The sequence below is a fragment of the Vidua macroura genome, chromosome 2 (assembly GCF_024509145.1).
Source record: "Vidua macroura isolate BioBank_ID:100142 chromosome 2, ASM2450914v1, whole genome shotgun sequence".
Classification (NCBI taxonomy): domain Eukaryota; kingdom Metazoa; phylum Chordata; class Aves; order Passeriformes; family Viduidae; genus Vidua; species Vidua macroura.
In genome coordinates, this window is record NC_071572.1 from 75,641,746 (window position 1) to 75,660,994 (window position 19,249).

Here is a 19,249-nt window from a genome sequence, read left to right on the forward strand (position 1 = left end):
CAAGGTGATAGAAAGACAAGCTTACCAAGTTTTTGGGGGCTAACAGCCCAAATATATGTTTTTCTTTCATTGGCACACACTGTTGCTGTGTTGCCCCCTGATGAAAGGATCTCTGCCTCATAGTCACTTGACTGTGCCAGTATGGCACTAATCTGGGACAAAGAAAGAAGGAGCAAGATTACAAATGAAAGAGAATGACCTTAAAATCAAGCTGCAGAGCAAAGGAGGCTGCTGCATTAGTATTTTTTGTGTTTTGCACAGCACGGTACCCATACCCTCTGACTTGATATACCTGGACACACTCGTTGAGGTAGTTGAAGACATTAGCTATTAAATTAAATTTTTCCCCTCGAGTGACAGAGTATGGCAGGGTGAGGTCCACAAAGAATGGTTGGAATGCTGTCAGGGAAACGGGTGAGGAGATGCCAAACCCGACATCATCCTGCACACAGAAAGCGCTGGCTTTCCACTCGGTGATGCTGTCAGGAATGGTGTAAGAGACGTCAACCTCTCCTCTGGAACTGAAGAGAATAAGAAACACAGAATGAGAAATGATCTTAGGAATTTTTCAAGACAAATTATAGAATAGGCTTTCTGCTTGAGTTAGAACTTCTGTTTTCATCTCACTTTCTACAAGATACCTTTCCATATATTAAAAAAAAAATTGCTGTAATGCTTGAAGTAAAGATAAAGGTGCCAGTTAAGTACATGTTAAAGCACTCAAATACTCAACTTTTAAAATTTAGAAATACCAATTGCTGAAAAACCAGAATGCCCAACTACACAGACTAGAATCAATAAATTTAGATTAATGTTCTAGAACAGCATCTGAAGGCATAGTTAAAATGGAAATATTATCATTGAGGATACTGTGATAGCCTGAAAGAAAATAAAATAAACTGAGTTTTTTTGCTGCTGAATTAAAAATTGAATGAAAAATAACAAGGTCCTTCTCTCTCCTTAAAAAATACTTTTATTACACTCTTAGCCCCTATTTATTTCTCCCCACCAGAAAGACAGGGTACAGAATATTTGTCTGCAATTGTCATTGATCAAGATGAGAAAAGCATCTACAAAGCAAATATATGTTCCATGGTTCCTTCCCAGAGTCCATTTTAGCTAAATGAATCAACTCAAAAAGGAAGAAAGAAGTGAAAATAAGCATACTTACTCTGTGTTAACCAGTTCCCAAATCCAGGTCTCAGGGAAGTATTTCCGAACAGTGCTGAAACCATGACCTCCACCAATAATCATTGACTCACCTAGAAGTGGGGATATGATTAAAGGATAGTATTAGAGACATCATGTCAGACATGCTTCACCACCACAAATGAAGACTAAGTATCCTGTTTGAGCATTCTTGGAATCCCCACCCCCTCATATAATAGGGAAAATTCCAAGAGCTATGGGGATATGCAAAGAAACAATTTCTTATCTATTCTCTTTTCCCATGAGAAAATACTCGAAATATTAGCTACAAGACATTTCACTTCATTTCATACCAAAAGGTCTTGTCATTCAGTTTAAAAAGTGTGTCCCCCATTCTCTAGAACTTGCTCTCTTTGATTTGCAAATGGGCACCAGCAGCCAGTATTGTCATCAAGGCCTATAAATGCTTTACAATGACTTAGAATCACAGAATCTTTGAGAAAAAAAATCTAGGTTGGGAGCAACCCCTATAATTATCTGGTCCAACTTCTTGAAGTAGGACTAACTTCAAAGTCAGATCAGGTTGCTTCTTGTGCAGCTCAGTTTTGAAAACCAGCAGTGATGGAGATTCCAAAACCTCCTGGAGATCCCTTTGTAGTGTACTACAATTCTCATGAGGAAGAACTTTTTCCTAATGTTGAATAACGCTTTCCTTTGTGGCAAATTATGCCTGCTACTTTTGTTCTTTTGCTGAGCAATCTGACTTGATGGAGAGAGAATCATAACTTTTGCTGATCTATAAAGGCCTTGGAGACTATGTGCTAAGTATGCCACATGCTGTGTGAACTCTTGATTTTTAAATATTTAATTAAATTATGATTTGATGAAAGATTCTGACCTGAAAACCCCTGAAAAGCCAATATCAGTTTATAAAAGAAGCAGCATCACAGTATGCCCCATTTTTTCTACATGCACCTGCACCTGAAACAAAATTGATTCTACTGCAAGGACTGCCAGAAGGAGATTATAGGATGCAAACTGGGACGCACAGGCCTATTTCCCAAACCCCCTCACTACGCTGGCTGTTATTTTATACCGGCAACAGTTTAAAAGACCAGGTAGACTGAGACTGGAGATACAGAATGAACCTTCTTTTTACCTTGAGCCTTGAGATTGGCGTCATAATAATGAGAAGGGTAATTTTCTGTGTCTGATCTCTCTTCATTGCACAGAACTGGTTTCCGTAGCACAGAGTTGGTGAACACTTTCAGACCCATATCCTAAATGTGAAAGAATCTATCAAATCACTCAGGACATTCACTAGCTGCCAGTGCATATCACTGATTATCATTCCTCATTTCTCCCCTCTCTCATCCCAATTTATCCTATTTTTTCAGCCTTGAACGTTACAGCTCTACCTCTCCAGCCTCTGTGTATTTCTTATGGAGCAGTGACACCTCGTGTTCTGCAAAGAGCAGCAATGATGAATCTGATGTTGGCCTTATGCCTTAGGATACAGGGCCAGTGGAGTCCAGCGTATAGGAACCAAGTGGCCTGCATCACAGACACAGATCTTTACAAGAAATGCCTGGAGTCACGAGCCAAGGCCATAGTCCTGCTTAGGAAATGTCTACTGAACCATGGACAGTAACCCAGTGATTTTCTAGCAGTGATTTTCAGAGCTCCTGAGTAAGTGATGAGGGGAAAAAAAGGCAGAAATAGGGTGATCGGAGGCTTTAGGCAGTTTCAGGCATCAGCTGCCTTTTCTCAGCAGTAAGAACCACCACCTGAGAAAGTTCAGTGCTAATGCTGATGAATTCTTCTGGAATCTCTCCCACTTAAAGAGCCTCCGACACATACCCTGAAAGTCCTGTAGACATCTCCATCACGACTGACATTCACCGGTTCAAAGTACAAGCCACCAGAAAAGATGGTTTTGGATGGGGTACACTCCTGTGGCCTGTCATCTTCCAGGTTGAGCCCATTGTAGTAATAGCCATACAAATCACCCCTACCAAGCTGGTAGTACACCTGGAGGTGAGAGTGAGTAGTTTAAGCACAAGGAAGGTCTCAGGCAGGTGCAAAATCACAGATACTCAAAGCATATGGTGGTCCCTGAGCAATCCTGTAGACTTTGGTGGGCTTAACTAGTGATGCCTACTTAGAGATGAACAAGCAATTTGGACTGAGCTGTAGCCTCCTCCTTCTAAGCCACAATGGTTTTGTGGAGTGAACTTGAGCAGAAGGTATGGAGATACACTCTTGAGTTAAGCAAAGAGGAGATGAGTGTTAGAAGACACTAGCTGTCATCTACAGCTTTTGTTCTGGGCCCAAGGCCTATCTGAGCTGTAAAAATGCAATTTTGACGTAATCACTCCACAGTGAGGAAATGTGAAATGTGCTGTCAAGGATTTACATAAGGCATTTTTTTGGGATACATGTTACACTGCCATGGTTCCCCAAAGCAGTGCTGTGCTATCAATTTCTGTCTTTGAAGTGTACAATTGCCTTAGACCTTCCTTTACTCACAGATGTCTGTTTCCAAAGAGAAAATAAAAATACAGTCAGCAGCAGAGACATCACAGGTGGGAACTAGATTGTTCCTAGCTCAAAAGAAAACAGGGCTGGAGATGTGACTTACACTCTCAGCAGATAATTCTTGCCCAGAGTGAAGAAGGACGCTCTGAATTGCTTTCAGGGCACAGTAGGAGTTGGCAGCAGCTTCCAGGTGGAGTCCAACTTTAGAGCCCGGGAGACCCTGCTTCTCAGAGAACTTGAGCTGGACCTGGAAATCAGAAAATCCAGGACAACCCCACGGAAATTAGGTGAATCGGATTGGCACAGAGATCTAAATCTCCCCTTTCGTCGGCGCTCACCATTCCCTGTAGGACAAAGCGCCGCTTTGTCCGCTAGATGGCCCTTCTGGATCAGTTTGTAAAAATTACATAACCCCCTAGGCACCCTTCTCTCTCCTCTGTGGGGATAGTTTTGTCTGAGCCTGAACCGTATGTGCCAAATCCAGGGACGGCTTCTCATGATCCCAGACATACCTGCACCTTTTCCATTCCTAAATGCCATCCCCAGTGCAGGGCTCTTGATGAGATAATTTCCTGACCATTTTTCAGCAAACCCTGACAATACCCCTTAATAAGAAAGTAAAGGTTTCCACCTTGTTTTTGAAGCATATATTACTGTGTATCCTGGAGCTGTCAGCCACTATCTCTCCCTGAGGATGCACCGTGTAGAGCAGCAGTCTGGCGCTGGGGGCAAGCTTCTCAGTGACAGTCAGTGTGATGGAGAATGTACCTCTGGAAGCTGTGGAACGAACATGGGTCAGGAAAGGACAAGCCAGCAAAAGAGCTTACACAAATCTCAGCCTTGGTGGAAGGAACAGATATTTATTCATAACCTATAAGCACCTTTAACACCCAGGGAATCAGACATTGGAAGACTTATCTCTCAGAGGCTGAGGGACAGCTCCCATCAGGAAGATAACAGAGACAAACTGGAGGATGCTGAGACCAGGGTGCTTTGCAGAGAGAGGTCTATGCTGGGAAGAAGTTAAACATGGAAATCTGTGCACAATTGCTATGAGGAGAACATTACTTTGCCTTTGGGTCTCAAAACTAGAACCTCCTACACCAGATGAAATAGAGCAATATCCTGAGTTAAAGGAGAGTTCTCTTAACATTAAGAAATAATAAATTCTTCTCTACATGGATGAAAACTACAAGTACATGGACAGGGAATTAAGCTTAAGACCAAAGATGGTAAATATGAAACAAGTCCTATATAGGGAGAGAGGCTTAATTAAGCCACCTCCTGCAGTGGGCAAATAGACCAGGTTCTGCAAGAAAACTGTCTTTTAACAATGAAAGAATGAAGGTCAGGATCACTGTAATTTCTGGGTATTTGGAGACTTCTGAAAGGGCAATGAATTTCAAGAGCTGCCTGCTAAATATCCCTTTCAAATGGGACACCTATTCTTCCAAACTTTAAAATGTTTTATTATTTTATTTGGTGAAGACTAGGATGTCACACAATAACTGTGAGACCATAAATACTTCTTGGCATTATAAAATAAAACAATAAAACAGATGAAGATTGCATTCCATGTGTTTGATCACAACAAAATATCTTTCTATTAACAAGATAAAATTGATTATGATATGGGGGGTTGGCTAGATGCTCCAGCAAAAGAAAATGATTCTGTGAGCAGTAAGAGGTTATGGGATTTAGGAACTAGTACCTGATTTAGCCACAGTTCTCTGCTTTCATCACTTGCAGTATGAGTAGTAATATGATCTGGAACTTACCACCAGTAATGCTGACTTGCTTCTGGCCACTGAGAGTAATTTTTCCTTGTGTCATCACCTGGGCATAGAAAAATCTCATTAAAGGGGACCAAAAGCATCTTCTCCCTTCTACCATGAAATCATTGATTTTGAGTTTTGTTCTGAGAAGCCTTGAAAGCCATCAGGTTGAGCCATGATCCATAGCCACTGTCTTGTGGCAAGATTTCTACCTTATAGGGTGTTTGAGAGAAGGTGAAAAAAAGGTGTTTTAGAGGTAACAGCAGGACTTACTACATAGTAGAAGTTTGTGTGTGTGGTGTTGCTGTAGCCTTCTCTGTTCAGGACATAGTGAACATTGATTGTTCTCTGCTGGCCACAGTTGAGCTCCTCTGTCACTGGCTCAATTTTCAGAAAGCTGTTGGTCCGTGAGTAGAAACGCCGGACAAGGAACGAGGCTTTGGGCTCGTTATCAATCCCCCAGATAAAGTCTGCACATTCATCTGGTGCCTGTTTGACCTATGAAATGGAAAACCATACATGTGGAGTCAACAGTGTGAAAAAAAAGAAAATGCAAGGCAGGTGAGAGGCAAAGGCTTCTTTTCTATAAAATATTCTGTTGGGAAAGTGATTCTGTGAGGCTGTTTAAGCCATGAGCAAGAACTGGTGTGAAAAATTTGTGTTTTACTAATGAAGAGTAAGCAGCCTTCTGGACACCTTTAGGCAACCAGATGCCTGTGGCATGTTGCAATAGGGGGGTTATTTCAGGTTTTTTTCAGGCTTAGGACCAGTTGCATACACTGCTGGGACTTACACTGAATTAGAATGGCATTGTTCTAAACGACACACTTTTTCTCAGCTCTTTCCATCACACCAGAATAAAGGCATGACAATACAAGAAGACCATGTGATGACAACAGGCATGAGTTTGTGCCAGCAGACATGCAGGGAAACAGTCAGCAGCAGTGAAAGGTGCTGGCATGCACTAAGGCTAGATAGGGAAGGCAGTGCAGTCTCTGAGGAAGGTCCCCTAACAGACAGAATAAAGAGAAGGAAGATGAATGCAGAAAGAGCTTCTAAAGGGGAGGGAAAAGCAGGGAGGGACTGAAGATCACTACAACCCAAAACCACAGCTGGGGTGCAGTGTGCCTCTTCTCAGGCACTGGTGTTTTCTTATACCATTTTCACAGAGTTTGCAGGTATTCCTTCTAAACCCTCTCTCCTATGAAGTATTTATCCATGAATTATATTGTAGCCTGTGTTTACTTACTGTCAGCTTCAAACTGGGATCGAAGAAGTTGGATGTGTCAATAGAAAAAGCAGCAATGCCATTTTTGTCCGTGGTATAGTTGGCCAGATAATCTCCATTGAGCTCCAGCAGGACGGTGCTGTTGGCAACAGGTTCACCATCCGTGTTTGTCACAGTGATCTGAACATAATGAATACCCAAGGGATTCAGAAACAAAACAAAGAATAACAACAAAAGAAAAGCTCTGTTTACTAGACAATGGTCACTTGAACACTGAGGACAGTTGCAGGGAGTAGAAATCAAGAGTGAAATGTATTGAAGAGGCATATGTTTCTCAATATTTTCAGGGAGCAGGAGTTCTGTGACAGGAAAATTCCCATCAGTGGGAAATTCCCATCAGTGCAGAATAAGCTATGTGTCACAAAGGGAGGAGAAATATTTATTGAAGAACATTGATTAACACACCTAAAACAACCAGATGACTTCATGGCCACAAGCAGCCTGTGGAGCTCAGTAGAACCTTTTAACTCCTACACATCTGTGCACACCCACAGTCTCCATTGCCCATCAGGATGATGCTGTACAGGTCATCATCCTTTTTTTGCCTGGTTTATCCTGCATGTGTAGGTTGCTAAGAAGTAGGAACGTGCTCCAACATCTATACTGCTGTAAGTAAACATCCTTAGGATTGCGTGATGCAACACAGGGTGAATTCTACCTTTAGTTTACGCATAATAACCATTTCTGAAGAATTTTCTTGAAAACTCCTCTTCCCCACTCATATGACCTTCCACTTACTCACTTTTTAGGCATCCTCTGACTATAGCAGACAAGAGACCCTGACACACCAAGCGTGATACAATTTTCTTTTTTTCTCTAGGAGTATCAAGAGAACTATACAGTCAGTGTTATGCAGCATTATCTTGGGAAGTTGACAGAACATTCAGGTGACAGCTAAAAATGGGGCAACATGGAGATCATCGTGCTGGACCTCAGGGAGTTTGGGTCTAAATATATTCTCTCATGTACCTACCTCACCATGGTAAGGAATTCCCCTCTTGTAATAGGAATCCATATTCCTGAACAGCACTTGGTCATTTCCTTGGTTGACTGAAACATAGTCATAGGCCTTCATCTGGATACCTGTGAGACACAGCCAGTACAAAGGAGGGGAAACAGAAATCAGACACGGGCAGAAAGCTGTTCCTTTTGATAAATTGTATGGAGTGGTGATGCTCTGGAGGGAGAGCTACGCAAAGAAAACCGTAATTGCTGCCTGTTTGCCACACAGATGGCGATCCAGGGGATTCCTCTCGGGAAGATCCATGCATTAGCTTTAATCAGTTACTCCCAACATCCACTTGATGTTACCTGTCCCATTTTCAGTGACGATGCTTTCTATGTTGAGGCTTGCATACATCATGGCATAGCTGCGGTAAAGCTGGAATTTTTTGATGGAGATGACAGTGTTGAGGCAGCCATCCTTTCCCAGCTGAAACAGCAGTACAAAGGGGAAAACCCATTTTTCTCAAGGTTTTCAAAATTGCTTCTCATTATGTATTAGTATAGTATTAGTGCATCTCTGAAGAGCTCCCTGCCTACCTTACATTTCTTGCTCCCCAGCTCCCATCCCAGATGACTGTTTCAATATTATTTACTCTAGCACCTGGAAACTTCTCTCCTTATCCCCTCTAGTCTTCTCTATGCTCATGCTCCTTCTTAAACCCATCTTGCATGATACTTTTGCTCCATGACCACAGCACATTGAGTCTGAGCTAGTGGACAAATTAATCATTCATTTAATATTGTGTCCTCAAAGACTCCCAGCAGAGTTCTGCTGATTAGATTTGGTATGAACACTGCCCCAGTGTTTCAGAAATTATTACAAATTTACAGTTTCATACGCTTCCCTCCTTCCTACTGATTCTTTCTGAGGGAAAATAAATCTTTTAGTGAGGTCTTTCAGCATTGCCTGTGAGATAGTGAGAAAAACCACACCACGGAGATTGTTTCTCTGGTGTTCCCTTGGAAATTAATGAGGCCACTGAATGCTGTGCTACATGTTGGGTAGTAAAGCTGACAGGGAAGACAGGACTTGTTATGTATCATACCAGTCCAGTGACAGCTTCACAGGTTTTTTTCCGGTTTTGTACACACAGTGGACTATAAAAGCGCTGCTGACACACATTAATTTGGGCATTCCCTTGCACTGGCTGGCCATAAGTGTACCTAGGAGAGGAAGAAATATGAGAATTCAATCATGTGGATTTAACATGAGACCTGCAAAAGTTGCAGAGCAATGCAGACTCTAAATCCCTCTGCAGTATCCACAGTACAGACAGAAGAGCAGTTGGGAATTACAATCAGTCAGCCCTAGTAGAATTTCCTTCTATTTTTTGGCTGTTTCTGCCATTTTGTTAAAAAAAAAAAAACCTGCTTCACCATAGTTTTGGTGCAATCATTCTTTAAGGTCTGAAGCTGGAAAGCAGTGCTGGACTCAGGATATCATTCCCTGCAGCTTTTTCTCATTGGCACCTTACACAAGGCAGAACATATTGACCCTATTCACCCTTTTAGCTCCTGCCACTCCACACTTTGGCAGCACCACAGCCAGTAATTTTAATGATAGACGCTCATTTTCTGAGATAACAAAACATGACAGCTAGCAAGTAGGAAGTGCTTCATTTGGATACACACAAACTCTCCTGATTTTAATTCTGCTATGCAGGAGAAGAGTTATCCTATTTTATATCATGAAAGTCATAGCTAAAGGAATTGCTCTAAGCCACATTCTGAGCTAGCAGCAGGATCTCTGCTTCCCAGCAGAGCCCACCATCCAACGCCTATCCCATTCATTGGGCACAATCGTGCTGTCTTCAGCTCTGATACTTACGAAGCACAAACATTCACCCTGACTTCTTCATCGAAGAAAGAAATCGTCTTTGGCCCACTGGTTGTCACTTCAAATTTTGGCAGCACTGAGAATGTAAGGTGAATATGACTGATCAACAATTGCATGCCATACACAGGTGTGTGTGTGTGTGTAAGACAGTAAAAAAAAAACAGTTGTCAAAATCATTTTCACTAACAAGGGAGAGGAAATGGATTAAAGAACCACCTAACTAGGAACTGACTGTAGTATATTACAATAGAAAAAATAACCTACCATGGTAAGATGAGTAACTTCTGTAAAATTAAATAATAATCATACTAATAACTATAACAGTCACAGCAAAACCCATGGTAAAATCACTTTAATCTCTTTTCTTACAGAAAAATGAGTAATGCCAATGTCTCAAACTAGTTAAGCCCTGGAGAACAAGTTATTATGCAATCCAGTTGCAGTGAAGGAGAAAGGCAACAGATTAAGTGAAATAACAAAATCAAATAGATTGCTGACACCACCTATCATCAACTTATCTTTTATCCCAGGTCACCAGCAATAATGACAACATAGCTGGGAAAAGCCTGTTTCTCATGCACCAGTCCACCCAGCTCTCTCCATGTCTTTCTTTTCCAGGCATGATATGAAGAATTCAAAGGACTTAAACTCTGCATTAGTAGCTTTTCTCTGACTTAGGCAGAGCCTCACTGCTAGCACAGGGTAGTTTATGAGACTTTACTTACCATATTCCTCCACTCTGAAGGACTGGTACTCTTTTTCACCTGACTTTGTCTCCACGGTAATTTGGTAGGACCCCAGAATAGGCTCTGGGATTAGTGGAAAGGAGAGCTGGACGATTCCGTGCTTCGATGTCACCTCCAGCCACTGGAAGATCTTGTTTTGCTCTGGATCCTGGAAGAAAGAGATGTAGCAAAACCTTTATCACCACTTCTTGCCTTCTTTCAAGGCCTGTCTTCTAACATATTGGCTAAATGAGTCACAGGCTAAGAGTGCTTTGGGGTTGATGACATGTGCTCTGACTTTCCATCTCTGCTTGTGGATTTAACAAACCTAAGTTTACGTTGAGCTGGGAATTAGCTACACTGACAGATGGCCTCAGATCATTCAGAAACAGCTCCTGAGTGGGACATAGGTTGCATATGGGACACAAGCTTCCTATCTAGAACACTCGTAGCATCAATCTTTCTGACTCAACTGCCTTTGTAAAGCAGGAATATTATGCTGGCCTCTCAGAAAGTGCTTGGAGATTTAGCGATGTGAAATGTGGTAGAAGATGATTCATTGTTAGCCCATCCCCATGAGAACATGGCATTTCAGAAAGTCACTATTCTTACGCCTGTGTATGAGAATGAGGCTATTTCACCAGTTATTTGCTGTAGTCCTCCCAAGGTAAGCCTGGACAGAACACCCCTGTTTGAACTCTAATGAAAGGCGGAGCAGCAGCCCCACACCACCTCTGACTAACAGCTCCAGTTGTGCTGATTTCTTCTCCTCTGGTGCTGGTAGAGGATATTGCCACTGTTCAACCCAAAATCCATTGGCTTTAAATGGTGTGCTCTGGATGAGTCTCCCTCAGCTGTTGACTCTATGGGAAATGATGATGTACAGTCTTTCCAAAGGAACTTGTGCTTTAATTTCATGTTGTATCTCTTACCTCAATGATGATTCTGGGATACTGGAGGAGGAAATAAAGGGAGAGAAAAAAAATTATCAAAATGGAAATCTAACAGTGGAGGTTGATAAAGACTAGAACATAAGGAAAACTGTGAACAGCTTTTTCTGGATAGAAAGACTGGGCCAGGGAAACAGTTTACAACTCATGTCTGTAATTAAAAAGATAATTTTTAAGAGGATATTCTGTTTATGATTTTTTTCTGCAAAAATATCCAGTCTTTTTCTACATATCTGTGACTACAAAATCTGTGTGCTGTGAGAGATTTCCACAAGTGCTTTCAGAGCCTTGCCCTCTACAATGGCAGGGAAATAATGGAGTGCAAAGGTAAGCAGTTACAGGAAATGTACAAAATACAAAAAATACAAAATATAAATAATACCAGGAAGCCTATTCCAGGCCCTTCTTATTCAATATCTAAGTGAGAGAGTCTCAGTGAAGAGGTACCTTAAGAGGGTACTTGAAAAATTTTGACTATCACTCACACTTACCGTCTCCTGAACTGGTCTGAACTGGGTGTCTAAAGTGACCACACGAAACATCACTGAAAAAAAAAAACAAAAAACCACAGGACAAAAAAGGATTACAGAATCAAAGGTTGGAAGAAACCTCAAGGACTGTCTAGCCCAACCATCAACCTGGCACCAAGTGTCAGATCTCCAAGTGTCACATGCAGATGCCTCTATCATTTATTTCATTAGCAGTGATAAATCATTTCCAATACACAGCTTTGACCAGGCTTTGTCAGAAAACTAAAGAGTGCCCAGAGAACATGAAAGGATTATCTTAGCCAGTCAAAAAAGAAAACCAAAATTAATGTCAGCTGAAATATCTTTAATTATTACCCACTTGGACTAAAGTATAATTATTCTGAAGAGATAGCTAACTCCACCACAGCTAGTACTGTCATTTAAATATTGTGATGGAATCAGCACTTTGAAATAGATCAACAGTTAAGGAGAAAGAGTTGTTGACAGGAAATGAGGTGCTTGCTTCATTTTTATATTAACTTTATTAGCTCCAAACTTAACCTATTATTTTCTGTATTTTTAAGGATACTTTTTATGTGACTCTCCTCAAGTAAACCTGACAGAACCTGAGATCCTGTAAAGGCAATTAACTGAGTACAAACACATAAATTCTACTTCTTTGTTGCACTGTTGTGAATTGGTTCTATTTTTCAATAACTTTGATGATCTCAAGCTCAGATGAGATTTTTATTCCACAAGAGTAAGTTTCTGTCATCCTTGACCCACCCTTTCACTCAATTTCTCACTTTTCTGGCTGACTCAAACCCTTCATCCACCTGTTTGTCCTGGCTTGTAGAGGGGTTTGTCTGTCTGGACAAAGACAGCACCATCCACATTCTGAATTGCCACTGATCTTCTCTCAGCTAAGTCGACTGTGGCACCTTTGGCTGAGAAGGAAATGAATGCCAGGGCATCAGAAGTAGCAGGAGGAACCTGGAGAGGAGCAAAACCCCAGAGGAAAAGTGGTAAATGAGACATGCTGAGGTTCCCTGATGCCCAGGGTTTTAGAGTAGGATACTGTCAGTTGAGTCATAAACAGCTTATGGAAAGTCATGAGAAGCCCCACCTTTGTCAGTGAGATAATTTCTGGGAATTTCTGCTGTGGAAGGCCCATAATCTGTCATCAGGTAATAAGATTTGAAGCTGTGTTCTGTCCTATGCATTTCCCTGCTTACATGCAGGTTGCCACAGCCATATAGATTTAATTCTGAAGTGCTTTCTCCTGATGCATTCTGGAAGACCTCACCTTGGGACTCTTTTTCTTGTGTGTACAGATTTGCAGAGTCATGGGAAAGGGAATAACTGGGATCCATATGGGACCTATCATCTTTCTTGATACTTCAACAGTTCCATAAGGAGCATGCAACTGTGATAACAATCTAAAGCTTTGCTCTATTCACTCTGGGAATGGAGATGAAAAGTCTTTCTCTAGCTCCTTTCTACAATCCATAGGTCTTTTTTTTCCCATTTTGTCAGCCTTTCCAACAGTTTATCTTATTTTAAACACTTTGTCTTCTTTCCCTCACTGACAAGGAGAGTTGCCATCACAATTATTTCCAGCTACTACACCCTCTTCAGTAGATTCAAAAGAGAAAATACCTTGAACTCGCCGCACTTGAAGAAGTCATTCTCTGTCACGGGTTCCTCAAAGAGAGTCCTTTGGACACTGCCATATTCCAGGACAATGCTCATGGACAGAGGCTCGCTGAGGTTGTGTAACTGCACACAAGCTGTCTGTGGAGCGTCGCTCCGCACAACCGATGGGACCAGCAGCACATACTGGCTGTAAGACCAATCAGAAAGTTCAGCCATGCCAGAAAGTCAGAGCAAACAGGTAAGGAAAATACCACAGAAGTGCCATAGATGTGAAGGAAGACATGATCCAAAGCTTGCTCAAACCAATGGAAGGATTTCAATTTCTTTCAATGGATTTTAAATAATATGCAAAGGAAGTACAAATGTCAATTTTTAATCCTTCACAATTCTTTCTGAGCTGAGGGACTGGCACCATTCTGTGCAGTGTCTTACCCAGCATGATACTGCACCTCTCCATTCCAGGTATTTACACAGCTCCAATTACTGGCTAAAGCATAGCCGCATTTTTCCTCCCATGGCCTAAGTGTGCACTTAAACCTCTGCAGCCTGCCTTAAGGAAGAGCAATATTTAGCTTCTTCTTGGGACCAATGACAAAAATACTAGTTAACAGTTGCAACAATCTTTAAATTTCTCATTCTCTGGATATCTCCTGGATAAGAACTGACATGAGTCAATCCACTTCATGTACAAGAAGTGATCTTGCTTTTCCATTTTGCAGAAAATTCTAGGGAATGCTCAATCTAATCTGCATGCTGAGTTCTGTTTCCATGCTTCTGTTTCCATGCTTCGCCCTATGTTGTTTTCTTTGTTTCTTTCTTCCATTGAAGTCTTTTATTTATACTTTTTTTTCTCTATAATTAGGGCAGCCTTCCTTCCCTGGAGTACTCCTCTGAAAAACATTCCTTCATATTTGCTATGTTTCTCTAAAACTCTCTTGCTGTCCAGCAGTTTGATGCCCAAACTACTCTTTCCAAATAACATATGACAGAATTCACGAGCTGGTTTTGTAGCACAACATGAATCACATAATCTTTCTTTCTAATTTTATCCTTTCCCTTTTTTTCTCCCACATCTTTGCCAGTTCATATTACCTTTATTTTTATTTGCACTTGTCCAGTTCAGGCTGCATGAAATTCAAAGACCAAAATTAAAAGTATTAATATTAACAGTGTATTGGACAAAGCTAAGCTGCCTTTTTTAGTGTTTTCCTTCAGAATTTTTGAGAAGAGGGTTTAAGCTATAATGTTGGTATATTTTTGAATAGTGTGGCTGAAATCTTCTGTTTATATAAAGGCATGGAGACTGACAGTGCTAATGTGAATACTAATTTTACTGGGTTTGCCATTCAGCATGGTCTTAGTCCCAGCCACTGCCTGGCCTCAAGCACCTCCCCATACACGGTGCTCTCTCTGTGCTGCTGATGCATATCAATCCTAATTATTACTTGTTAGTCTAGTCCTGAGTCTCCTTGCCACTTTACCCACGCACATCACACTTCAGCTACCCAAGTTCCAGGTTTCTGTCATTCACACTAGATTTCACAGCAGTTTCATGATGGAGAGCACCCTTCCAAACCATCCTTCAATGTCACCTACTTCCAAGTCAACACATTTAACGATCTATGTCTCAAATATCCTGTTTATCATATAGCAGTGTCCCAGAAGAAATAAGATGGTGGGAAATACAATAAAATATGTTATCATAAAGACAAAGACTGCGTGACCACTTACGTTTCAGAAGACACTATGGGAAACCAGTTCAAGGACAGAATACTGAAAAGAATCCTTGACCACATGTCTGTGCATGAAGAAAGACTGATCTCAAGCTGACAGCCTGTCCTTGGTTTTTAAATTGGCCTGAAATGATGCTCCTCCTCCACGGCTTCAATCATAGTCTAACAAAAGATATTTACATAAAATTTGCATATGTTCAATTTCCTCACTACTGTCTGTTCTCACACTCCTTGAACTCCCAAACAACAGCTTTGGAAAGCTCTCATATTTCACATAGCTCTATGAGGTATTGCAAGCCAAACCGGTTCCTGCCTATATGATTGTTTCATTGAAGCTTACCTGTTTGATTATCGTGTCATTGGCTGAAGATTCCTTAATGTTTCAACTTGTTAGTATTTGCCACTCCTTATTCTGCAAAGGTGTCCTGTAGACACATCACACAACAGAAATAATCATAATACACTGCTTTTCCATGTCTGCATGGGAGCCAGGATGGGTAAAAATAGACCAATACAGCTACAGCTGCATTCAGAATGGCACTAAAGCAAACTCCTAATGGTAATCTGGATTTCTTACTTTAAACACTAACATTTGGCAAGGAATGATGCTGGCTAGTGGTTTACCATTTTTGCCAGAAGTTAGGACAAGCATAGGGAAAGGAGTCTGATGGCATTACTTCATTTGTTCACTTATCTGTCTGTCAGTCTACATTTTCCCCCTCATCCCTGCTCCCCTCATTAAATGACTTGTTAGTCTGTTGGTGAATTTTAGTAAATCTGAGAAGAAGTTTCAGAATAATTAATATATAGAATCACAAAATAATTTAGATAGAAAGTAACTTCTTGACATTATGTGCTCAAATCTCTCATTTTAAGCAGGGCTAACTTCAAAGTGGTCATATTTTAAGTATCTGGAGAAATGGAGAGTCCACATCGTCTCTGGACATCTGCTCCCATGCTTAACCATCCATGCTATCAACACTTCTTTTCCTTAAATCAGAATTTCCCAAATTATAGCCTGTGTCCATTTTTTCTTGCCCTTTCACTGTGCACCTCCAGGAAGAATCTGCCTCTTTCTTCTCTATTATCCCACTTTACATTGTGGAAGACTGAAATTATCTGCCCATGTAGCCTTTGTTTCTCTAGGATAATTTAAATTAGACTGTTTCCTTCTGTAGGTTTGTCCCAGTCCCTGATCATCCCAGTGACCTTCCGCTGGACTCCTTCAGTGTGTCAATGCCTTTCTTGTAGTGGATGCAGAACTTCATTGTGGTCTCCCAACCACTGAACAGAGGGGAAGAACCAGTTTCCTTGACATGTTGGCTAAACTCTTGTTAATACTACCAAGGAAACAAAATAATCTATAGTAACTGGGGATTGGATTCATACCCTTGCATAGGAAATAGAAAAAAGAGCCAATCTGAAACAAAATAAGGTAGGCCAAACAACAACAGTCTCTAACTGCAGCCCCAGGGAAGTAACAGGCAATTTCCTTTCTACTTTGTCTTCTCAACCAAGCAGATGATGAATGGGAAGAGGAAGCTGAATATACTCCAGGAGTAATTAGAAATATGAAAAAGAGCTGGGGGCACCGAAAAAGGTGTTGAGCAGTACATAGAGGGCATGAAGTTATTTCAGGTAAAGAATATGGGGAGGAAATGAGGACTACTATAGTAATGTGGTGTAGAAATTGATGTGTGTCTGTTAAAAGCCTGATTCTACCAATTTCAGCTTTGATGGTAAAATATGTTCTTTCAACCCTCTAGCTAATGATTCAGCCACACTTATTTATTATTAAATAATAAATATAATAATAAATTAAATTGTTCTTCCCATCAGCATAGCTGATGTTTAAAACTACCTGTGCCTAACCAATTACTACTTATCTCTCCTAAAACCCTTCTGATGACCAAGTTGGGACAGAAAGGGAACTGCCCCAGATGCTGTTGGAGCTATGGGAGCGACTACTCCCACTGTGTTACTAGTGGGAAACGTGACAGAAAGCTTCCCGGAATGATGTGGCCTCACAGTGACAATGCTGAGTGGCAGGTGTGTGGCGTGCAAAGAGGGCAGTCACACTATTTAAAATAAGCTGCTTGCATTAGTTAAAATGATGTCAGAAGACAGTTAACAGTATGTCATAGATATTTGCAGCTTTGAAGTGCCTCAGATCCCATCTCTTACTTTAAACAGGTGTTAAGTAACCGGCAAAAATAATTAAGGAGGGAAGAGGAAATAGTCAACAACCCCAGGGTCCTGGTGTAAATTGCTTCAGAAGCTCACCCTTTATTTAAGTGCAGTGTGCCTTTAGCAGGATGGTAAGAGGGCCTTCTTGTTAACAACCAAACATGGAAAAGAAAAAGATAAAGCGCTGGAGAAACTGAAACCTTGAAAGAATCTATGTTCAGAACAATTGAAAAGTACGTTTCTCTGGAAACAAGCTATTGAATTCATTACTTTAGTGAAATTACTGATTCCAGAGGACCTCTTTGTATTGTAGCAATGCTGTGATAAGAACACATCAGTACTAAGACAAGCATAATTCTTCAGGTTGCAGAGCAAGGAGGAAACTATTCCAGGTGTCTTTGGTAGGAAGGGAAAAAGAGGAAATTTTTAGTTGTATGATTAAGAGCCAAAGAGAATAAATCTAGAAGCACAGAGATCAGGATTTAACACAGAGAGATAATGAACCTCACACTAAGCAGCAGTTACAAGACACACAGAAAGTTCCTTGATACTGGAAATCTTAAACCAGTCTGTGGACCTGCTTTGTATTGCCATAAGGAAAGAGTAACTGGATATCATAGTCTGGCTAGAAATTTGATGAAATGAGGAACAGTGTCAACTTCAAGGCCAAAGAAATGCAAATACAGATGTATGCTTGATTTTCAAAGTAGAATTGTGTCACATGCCTTTTGGACAGCAGAAAATTGGCATGTCTTCAATTCTCCGTCCAGACTTCAGAAAGTTACTGCATTAGCTCTCTGTTACTAAGCAATTTTATAAACACCTACTTTTCCCTCCCTCCATTCTTTCTTTAGATGAGTCAAAGTGATGATTTGAGTTGCATTGAAAACGTGTTTTTCACAAGTTAATTTTCTTTCAAAGTTGAATTTGCCAATCCATTTTATCAGACTAAACTTACCTTCTTTTCTCTTTCCAACTGGGCATACATGCAGGCCGGAGCAGCGTGACATTTTTCAACCAAAGCTGAATCCACTCCATTCTTTCTTTAGATGAGTCAAAGTGATGATTTGAGTTGCATTGAAAACGTGTTTTTCACAAGTTAATTTTCTTTCAAAGTTGAATTTGCCAATCCATTTTATCAGACTAAACTTACCTTCTTTTCTCTTTCCAACTGGGCATACATGCAGGCCGGAGCAGCGTGACATTTTTCAACCAAAGCTGAATCCACTCATTTTCTGTGAGTATTTCAGTGTTTAGCATGTACACTGCTCTAACAGAGCATTCTGTGAGGCTGTGATTAGTCACACACAATATCCCAATTAGCTTCTGTAGGCCATGTCAAATACCCCTACACTGTCCCAAAATGCCCACCATATCTGTATGTGCAGAATCCAGGCACTCAATACAGTCACAAATTAGAAAATAAAGCAGTTGAACAATATCCACCTGGCATGCAGAATGCTGCATAGTCTGAATATGGAGCTGAGACATTCAAATTCTTGGTCAATATGGATCTAAGTCATGCCTGTTTTCTTTTTTGTCAGAGAATCAGCAGGAAGTTAATGAGAAATATGAGCAGCTTTTAGCAGTGAGCACTTGGATTTTCCAGAAGACTGAGTAATATATAATTACTCATTTCTGCCCTATGGCTTCACTTTATATTTGCATAACACTGCACAGCAAGGACTGTAAGTACTTTCTAAGTCATTACTTCACCTGAGATGACGTACAGACAATCCACCACACCTCACACATTGCAATACCTGTTTTATTGCCTGATTTCTTTACCCGAAAGAGGTGGATATGGGACCAGAGCCTCAGCTTCCATCTGCCTTAGGCAAACACTCTCACAACAGTCCCAGGCTACTTACTAGACTGTGATTATCTCAGGAAATTATAATCTGATATATGCTTTCCCACAATACATTCATCAAAT

At 40.9% G+C, this 19,249-nt stretch overlaps 1 protein-coding gene across 2 annotated transcripts in view; it reads right to left on the minus strand.

The window, feature by feature from the left end:
* LOC128804373 (ovostatin-like) overlaps window positions 1-15,204 on the minus strand; it is a 28,858-nt gene extending 13,654 nt beyond the window's left edge. The window contains exons 1-20 of one of the 2 annotated variants that reach the window (XM_053972067.1): window positions 15,125-15,204; window positions 13,397-13,580; window positions 12,574-12,730; window positions 11,759-11,811; window positions 11,250-11,270; window positions 10,318-10,486; window positions 9,584-9,668; window positions 8,802-8,919; window positions 8,062-8,182; window positions 7,724-7,833; window positions 6,712-6,870; window positions 5,736-5,960; window positions 5,466-5,523; window positions 4,319-4,464; window positions 3,791-3,934; window positions 3,010-3,180; window positions 2,309-2,429; window positions 1,172-1,262; window positions 293-521; window positions 26-152 (exon numbers count right to left, since the gene is read on the minus strand). In XM_053972067.1, the coding sequence (XP_053828042.1) occupies window positions 26-152; window positions 293-521; window positions 1,172-1,262; window positions 2,309-2,429; window positions 3,010-3,180; window positions 3,791-3,934; window positions 4,319-4,464; window positions 5,466-5,523; window positions 5,736-5,960; window positions 6,712-6,870; window positions 7,724-7,833; window positions 8,062-8,182; window positions 8,802-8,919; window positions 9,584-9,668; window positions 10,318-10,486; window positions 11,250-11,270; window positions 11,759-11,811; window positions 12,574-12,730; window positions 13,397-13,580; window positions 15,125-15,189 (2,554 nt within the window). In that variant the 5' untranslated portion in view covers window positions 15,190-15,204. The remainder of the gene's footprint in view (window positions 1-25; window positions 153-292; window positions 522-1,171; window positions 1,263-2,308; window positions 2,430-3,009; window positions 3,181-3,790; window positions 3,935-4,318; window positions 4,465-5,465; window positions 5,524-5,735; window positions 5,961-6,711; window positions 6,871-7,723; window positions 7,834-8,061; window positions 8,183-8,801; window positions 8,920-9,583; window positions 9,669-10,317; window positions 10,487-11,249; window positions 11,271-11,758; window positions 11,812-12,573; window positions 12,731-13,396; window positions 13,581-15,124) is intronic. The other variant, XM_053972066.1, reaches the window with a different exon arrangement.
* Window positions 15,205-19,249: the final 4,045 nt, after the last annotated feature.